Genomic DNA, 8,435 nt, shown 5'->3' on the forward strand with positions numbered 1-8,435 from the left:
GTCAGCGGTGATTTGTGGGTCCCGGGTGGTCACAGCTGATCTGCGGGGTCCAGGGTTGTCAGCGGTGATTTGTGGGTCCCGGGTGGACAGAGCTGATCTGCGGGGTCCAGGGTTGTCAGCGGTGATTTGTGGGTCCCGGGTGGTCACAGCTGATCTGCGGGGTCCAGGGTTGTCAGCGGTGATTTGTGGGTCCCGGGTGGACACAGCTGATCTGCGGGGTCCAGGGTTGTCAGTGGTGATTTGTGGGTCCCGGGTGGACACAGCTGATCTGCGGGGTCCAGGGTTGTCAGCGGTGATTTGTGGGTCCCGGGTGGTCACAGCTGATCTGCGGGGTCCAGGGTTGTCAGCGGTGATTTGTGGGTCCCGGGTGGTCACAGCTGATCTGCGGGGTCCAGGGTTGTCAGTGGTGATTTGTGGGTCCCGGGTGGACACAGCTGATCTGCGGGGTCCAGGGTTGTCAGTGGTGATTTGTGGGTCCCGGGTGGACACAGCTGATCTGCGGGGTCCAGGGTTGTCAGTGGTGATTTGTGGGTCCCGGGTGGTCACAGCTGATCTGCGGGGTCCAGGGTTGTCAGCGGTGATTTGTGGGTCCCGGGTGGACACAGCTGATCTGCGGGGTCCAGGGTTGTCAGCGGTGATTTGTGGGTCCCGGGTGGACACAGCTGATCTGCGGGGTCCAGGGTTGTCAGTGGTGATTTGTGGGTCCCGGGTGGTCACAGCTGATCTGCGGGGTCCAGGGTTGTCAGCGGTGATTTGTGGGTCCCGGGTGGTCACAGCTGATCTGCGGGGTCCAGGGTTGTCAGTGGTGATTTGTGGGTCCCGGGTGGACACAGCTGATCTGCGGGGTCCAGGGTTGTCAGCGGTGATTTGTGGGTCCCGGGTGGTCACAGCTGATCTGCGGGGTCCAGGGTTGTCAGCGGTGATTTGTGGGTCCCGGGTGGTCACAGCTGATCTGCGGGGTCCAGGGTTGTCAGCGGTGATTTGTGGGTCCCGGGTGGTCACAGCTGATCTGCGGGGTCCAGGGTTGTCAGCGGTGATTTGTGGGTCCCGGGTGGTCACAGCTGATCTGCGGGGTCCAGGGTTGTCAGCGGTGATTTGTGGGTCCCGGGTGGACACAGCTGATCTGCGGGGTCCAGGGTTGTCAGCGGTGATTTGTGGGTCCCGGGTGGTCACAGCTGATCTGCGGGGTCCAGGGTTGTCAGCGGTGATTTGTGGGTCCCGGGTGGTCACAGCTGATCTGCGGGGTCCAGGGTTGTCAGCGGTGATTTGTGGGTCCCGGGTGGTCACAGCTGATCTGCGGGGCCCAGGGTTGTCAGAGATCCCCACCCTGCAGGGAAGGAGCACTTACTGGTCATCATACAAGGAGCGGCAGGACCAGGCGAGGAAGGAGCCTCCAGGTGAGGAAGGAGTCACCATGACCAGCCTCAGCAACAGCATCGACTCGTAGGGCAGCGAGGAGGCTGGAACCGGGAAGCTGATCCTGCAAGACAGAGGGGCCACGTGATTGACCACAAGTACTGACCCTCAACACAGAACAATGACCCTTGGCCCCTCCTCCCTGATCCTAAGCCACTCCTCCCTGACCCTCCTCCCTGATCCTCAGCCACTCCTCCCTGACCCTCAGCCACTCCTCCCTGACCCTCTTCCCTGACCCTCAGCCACTACTCCCTGACCCTCCTCCCTGATCCTCAGCCACTCCTCCCTGACCCTCCTCCCTGATCCTCAGCCACTCCTCCCTGACCCTCTTCCCTGATCCTCAGTCACTCCTCCTCCCAGACCCTAGCCCCTCCTCTCTGACCCCAGCCCCTCCTCCCAGACCTCGTTCCATCCTCTCTGACCCCCGACTCTGTGAGTGTATCTGTAACTCGGACAGGCGCTTACATCTCATCCCAGACAGCCCGGATAAAGAACGATCTGGTAGCAGCGACACTCCGGGAATTCACCTCCGGACAGATCTTCCTCCCGGCATAAATCACCGAGCATGAGATGTAGAAAAGACTGTCACTGCAAGACAAGAGACCCCACATCACCGCAAGACAAGAGACCCCACGTCACCAGACATGAGATGACATCAGAACCTCCACCCATAATGGCCACCTTTCCCCTCTGACCTTGTGACCCAGTTCTCAGGCAGATTGTGAGCAGCAGATAAGCGGAAGCTCAGGAACGCTGATCTCGCCTCCGCTCTGCAGGTCCGGTCCATCTCACACATGAAATCTGTGTGGAAACTCCAAGTGTAGATGCTGAGGAGCCTTGAGATGGCGACGGAGAGTCCCAGGATGGCGAATGGCACTGGATCTGGGGCAAGAGGGTAGATATCAGCAGCTGGCAATGCCACGTCTACACCGACCACCAGATGCCGAATATCCCTACACCGGGGACCGGATACGCCGCTTCTGAGGACACAGAATTGCAGCTTAAATAACCAGAGGTCTAGTGTTAGCAAGCCAGAAAGAATAGAGTGTCATCTATATGTTGACTTTTGAATTAATGTGTTTCTTTCTGGATGGTAAAGAAATCAGACTGTTGCTTGTGTAAGCCTGTAATATTAACTTGTAAGATGACACTTGCTGTGACATATTGTGCTCTTATCCTAGATGACTAGTGATGTTTGCTGATATTCCGACTACACATTGCCCAGGCCAGCCAGTATGTGGACTTTTACAATAGAGGAGGAAAAACTATGCAAATAGATCACCATTCTTCCCCTTTATCTGTGAATGCTTACTTGAAGGACACTTGTTAAATATAAAAAGAGGTCATATGCTTCTGTATAGAGAGGGGTACCGCCACACACCGACCACCAGGGACCAGGTGTACCGCCACACACCGACCACCAGGGACCAGGTGTACCGCCACACACCGACCACCAGGGACCAGGTGTACCGCCACACACCGACCACCAGGGACCAGGTGTACCGCCACACACCGACCACCAGGGACCAGGTGTACCGCCACACACCGACCACCAGGGACCAGGTGTACCGCCACACACCGACCACCAGGGACCAGGTGTACCGCCACACACCGACCACCAGGGACCAGATGTACCGCCACACACCGACCACCAGAGACCAGATGTACCGCCACACACCGACCACCAGATGTACCGCCACACACCAACCACCAGAGAGCAGATGTACCGCCACACACCGACCACCAGAGACCAGATGTACCGCCACACACCGACCACCAGAGACCAGATGTACCGCCACACACTGACCACCAGACATCGGATATGCTACCACGCACCGACCAGAGACCGGATATATATCGGTACAAACTGTAACATCCCTGCCAGCATCACTGCATGGCTTTCCATCTCCCATCAGGCAGTTTCACCATCTTACTTACCCCTCCGGGCCATGCTGTGAGTCCTGTCCTCTGCCTGCTCCATACTGTGAACCTCATGTCCTTGGCTTGCTGTGTGCATATTTCCTAGCTGTATGCTTAGGGCGGCGGTGCCTGCACTTCCTGTGTCTTATAGAGACTGTGTGCACTCTCCTAATATGTCCCCAGTCTATTGCCAAGAGTTACCGGGTACTTAAGGCATCTCTACTCATAGGGAGATGTCTGAGCAACAAACTCTCTCAGTTTGTGTTCTGCTACTGAGTTACCAGGTCCTGTCCTGTTTTCCGCCTCTCTAGGGGCTGCATACCCAGACCTGTTTCTGTGCGCTGTGTGTCTTATATTCCGCCTCCCTGGGGGTTGCATGCCCAGGCCTAAATCCTTTGTCCTGAACTTGTTCCCGTGACCGTTCTTGTCTGTACTAAGTCTGTTTCTTGTACCTGTTCATGTCCCTGTCTGTTTCTTTCCCTGCTCAGCTGTGTGTAGCCTTGTGTCTACTCCTTCTGCTCTCCACTCTGCATCCTGTGGCTCTGCTCTGCTCTCCACTCTGCATCCTGCGGCTCTGCTCTCCGCATCCTGCGGCTTTGCTCTGCTCTCCGCATCCTGCGGCTTTGCTCTGCTCTCCGCATCCTGCGGCTTTGCTCTGCTCTCCGCATCCTGCGGCTTTGCTCTGCTCTCCGCATCCTGCGGCTTTGCTCTCCGCATCCTGCGGCTTTGCTCTGCTCTCCGCATCCTGCGGCTTTGCTCTGCTCTCCGCATCCTGCGGCTTTGCTCTGCTCTCCGCATCCTGCGGCTTTGATCTGCTCTCCGCATCCTGCGGCTTTGCTCTGCTCTCCGCATCCTGCGGCTCTGCTCTGCTCTCCGCATCCTGCGGCTCTGCTCTGCTCTCCGCATCCTGCGGCTCTGCTCTGCACTCCGCATCCTGCGGCTCTGCTCTCCACTCCGCATCCTGCGGCTCTGCTCTCCACTCCGCATCCTGCGGCTCTGCTCTCCACTCCGCATCCTGCGGCTCTGCTCTCCACTCCGCATCCTGCGGCTCTGCTCTCCACTCCGCATCCTGCGGCTCTGCTCTCCACTCCGCATCCTGCGGCTCTGCTCTCCACTCCGCATCCTGCGGCTCTGCTCTCCACTCCGCATCCTGCGGCTCTGCTCTCCACTCCGCATCCTGCGGCTCTGCTCTCCACTCCGCATCCTGCGGCTCTGCTCTCCACTCCGCATCCTGCGGCTCTGCTCTCCACTCTGCATCCTGCGTCTTTGCTCTGCTCTCTGCATCCTGCGTCTTTGCTCTGCTCTCTGCATCCTGTGGCTCTGCTCTCTGCATCCTGCGGCTCTGCTCTCCACTCCGCATCCTGCGTCTTTGCTCTCCACTCTGCATCCTGCGTCTTTGCTCTGCTCTCTGCATCCTGCGTCTTTGCTCTGCTCTCTGCATCCTGTGGCTCTGCTCTCTGCATCCTGTGGCTCTGCTATCCACTCTGCATCCTGCGGCTCGGCTCTGCTCTCTGCATCCTGCGGCTCTGCTCTCTGCATCCTGCGGCTCTGCTCTCTGCATCCTGCGGCTCTGCTCTCCACTCTGCATTCTGCGGCTCTGCTCTCTGCATCCTGTGGCTCTGCTCTCCACTCTGCATCCTGCGGCTCTGCTGTGCTCTCCGTATCCTGCGGCTCTGCTCTCTGCATCCTGCGGCTCGGCTCTGCTCTCTGCATCCTGCGGCTCGGCTCTGCTCTCTGCATCCTGCGGCTCTGCTCTCTGCATCCTGCGGCTCTGCTCTCTGCATCCTGCGGCTCTGCTCTCCACTCTGCATTCTGCGGCTCTGCTCTCTGCATCCTGTGGCTCTGCTCTCCACTCTGCATCCTGCGGCTCTGCTCTGCTCTCCGTATCCTGCGGCTCTGCTCTCTGCATCCTGCGGCTCGGCTCTGCTCTCTGCATCCTGCGGCTCGGCTCTGCTCTCTGCATCCTGCGGCTCGGCTCTGCTCTCTGCATCCTGCGGCTCGGCTCTGCTCTCTGCATCCTGTGGCTCGGCTCTGCTCTCTGCATCCTGTGGCTCGGCTCTGCTCTCTGCATCCTGCGGCTCGGCTCTGCTCTCTGCATCCTGCGGCTCGGCTCTCTGCATCCTGCGGCTCGGCTCTCTGCATCCTGCGGGTCTTTGTCCCTCCAGTCTGAACTGGTTCCTACCTGTTCACTCATCCTACTCGTACCTGCCTGCGTTGCTGCTCTACCCGTTACAGTTCCAGTTCTTGCAGTCTGATCTGTGCCAGCTGTGCCTGCCTGCCAGAGTGCCAGCCGTGCCTGCCTGCCAGAGTGCCAGCTGTGCCTGCCTGCCAGAGTGCCAGCCGTGCCTGCCTGCCAGAGGGCCAGTTGTGCTCGCACTTGCCAGCACCTGTCATTAGTGTCCTGTTCCCCAGTGGGATCAGCTGCTACAGCCAGACACCGCCCTGGAGTGGCACCTGTCAGCTACCAGCTGCACAAGCCTGATCTCACCACTAGAGGCTCCAGTGAACACAAAGGTAGCTGCTTAGGCCTCTTTCACACTTTTTTTGCATCAGTTCAAATCCGCCAAAAAGTCAGACAAGCGGATCCGTTCTCAACTGATGTGAACGGATGGCACAGGATCCGTTTTCAGACGGATCCTGAAAATTAGGAAATTTAAAGGAACCGCTGGGAGAGAGAGAGAGAGAGAGAGAGAGAGAGAGAGAAACAGCAACTTTTGGCGGATCCTCAAGAAAAACAGATGCAACGGACAGCAATCCGCCATTAATGGAAGTCAATGGGGAAAAAAAACGGATCCTCAAAAGAAAATTGAGGATCCGTTTTTTTCAAAACCTGGCGGATTGTGACTGATTGTAAAAAACTGAAGTGTGAAAGAGGCCTTAGTCACCCCTCCAGAGTAGTTTGGTTTGTGGCACAGTGGGGTCACAATTCTCACTCGCGTTAACCAGTAAGGGCGTGAGCGTTACACAAACCGAACACCAGAGAGAGTATATACCGCCATACGCCGACCACCAGAGACCGGATGTACCGCCATACGCCGACCACCAGAGACCGGATGTACCGCCATACACAGACCACCAGAGACCGGGTATACCGCCATACACAGACCACCAGAGACCGGGTATACCGCCATACACAGACCACCAGAGACCGGATATACCGCCATACACAGACCACCAGAGACCGGGTATACCGCCATACACAGACCACCAGAGACCGGATATACCGCCATACGCAGACCACCAGAGACCGGGTATACCGCCATACACAGACCACCAGAGACCGGGTATACCGCCATACGCAGACCACCAGAGACCGGGTATACCGCCATACACAGACCACCAGAGACCGGGTATACCGCCATACACAGACCACCAGAGACCGGGTATACCGCCATACACAGACCACCAGAGACCGGGTATACCGCCATACACAGACCACCAGAGACCGCATGTACCGCCATACACAGACCACCAGAGACCGGGTATACCGCCATACACAGACCACCAGAGACCGGGTATACCGCCATACACAGACCACCAGAGACCGGGTATACCGCCATACACAGACCACCAGAGACCGGGTATACCGCCATACACAGACCACCAGAGACCGGATGTACCGCCATACACAGACCACCAGAGACCGGATATACCGCCATACGCAGACCACCAGAGACCGGATATACCGCCATACGCAGACCACCAGAGACCGGATATACCGCCATACACAGACCACCAGAGATCGGATGTACCGCCATACACAGACCACCAGAGACCGGATATACCGCCATACGCAGACCACCAGAGACCGGATGTACCGCCATACGCCGACCACCAGAGACCGGATATACCGCCATACACAGACCACCAGAGACCGGATGTACCGCCATACACAGACCACCAGAGACCGGATATACCGCCATACACAGACCACCAGAGACCGGATATACCGCCATACGCAGACCACCAGAGACCGGATATACCGCCATACACAGACCGCCAGAGACCGGATATACCGCCATACACAGACCACCAGAGACCGGATATACCGCCATACACAGACCACCAGAGACCGGATATACCGCCATACACAGACCACCAGAGACCGGATATACCGCCATACACAGACCACCAGAGTCCGGATATACCGCCATACACAGACCACCAGAGACTGGATATACCGCCATACACAGACCACCAGAGACCGGATATACCGCCATACACAGACCACCAGAGACCGGATATACCGCCATACACAGACCACCAGAGACCGGATATACCGCCATACACAGACCACCAGAGACCGGATATACCGCCATACACAGACCACCAGAGACCGGATATACCGCCATACACAGACCACCAGAGACCGGATATACCGCCATACACAGACCACCAGAGACGGGATATACCGCCATACACAGACCACCAGAGACCGGATATACCGCCATACACAGACCGCCAGAGACAGGATATACCGCCATACACAGACCACCAGAGACCGGATATACCGCCATACACAGACCACCAGAGACCGGATATACCACGTCGTGGTGTGATGTCACAGAGGGATGTCCGTTATTTACTTACCCGTCATCTGCGGTGCACTGACACTCAGGGCTCTGAGGGTGGCGCTCACCTCCAGGGTCTCCACAGAGCGCAGCAGGTAACAGATCTCCTTCACGGCTTCAGGGATCCGGCCGACACTAGAAGACTGACAACAAGATCCATCAGATCACACACCGTGCGCTATAACAACACCCTCTAGCCTGATAATCCGCTGTATTATAGAAGCACCGCGCCCATAATAACAACCTCAATGGTGGACGCTATTACCGTATGGGGGCAGAAATGGTGGACGCAATTACCGTATGGGGGCAGAAATGGTGGACGCTATTACCGTATGGGGGCAGAAATGGTGAACGCTATTACCGTATGGGGGCAGAAATGGTGGACGCAATTACCGTATGGGGGCAGAAATGGTGGACGCAATTACCGTATGGGGGCAGAAATGGTGGACGCAATTACCGTATGGGGGCAGAAATGGTGGACGCTATTACCGTATGGGGGCAGAAATGGTGGACGCAATTACCGTATGG

The 8,435-nt window shown here is 57.4% G+C and overlaps 1 protein-coding gene across 1 annotated transcript in view; it reads right to left on the reverse strand.

Moving 5' to 3' along the window:
• The window catches only part of PIK3C2G (phosphatidylinositol-4-phosphate 3-kinase catalytic subunit type 2 gamma), a gene marked incomplete at its 5' end in the record, with an annotated part of 81,494 nt that extends 73,423 nt beyond the window's left edge, over positions 1–8,071 (reverse strand). The window contains 4 exons of the mRNA XM_073562332.1: positions 1,349–1,480; positions 1,882–2,004; positions 2,112–2,298; positions 7,927–8,071. Of these exons, the coding sequence (XP_073418433.1) occupies positions 1,349–1,480; positions 1,882–2,004; positions 2,112–2,298; positions 7,927–8,071 (587 nt within the window). The remainder of the gene's footprint in view (positions 1–1,348; positions 1,481–1,881; positions 2,005–2,111; positions 2,299–7,926) is intronic.
• Between the last annotated feature and the right edge of the window lie 364 nt (positions 8,072–8,435).

Source organism: Dendrobates tinctorius, unplaced genomic scaffold (genome assembly GCF_039654945.1).
Source record: "Dendrobates tinctorius isolate UK_male_01 unplaced genomic scaffold, ASM3965494v1 ptg000348l, whole genome shotgun sequence".
Classification (NCBI taxonomy): Eukaryota; Metazoa; Chordata; class Amphibia; order Anura; family Dendrobatidae; genus Dendrobates; species Dendrobates tinctorius.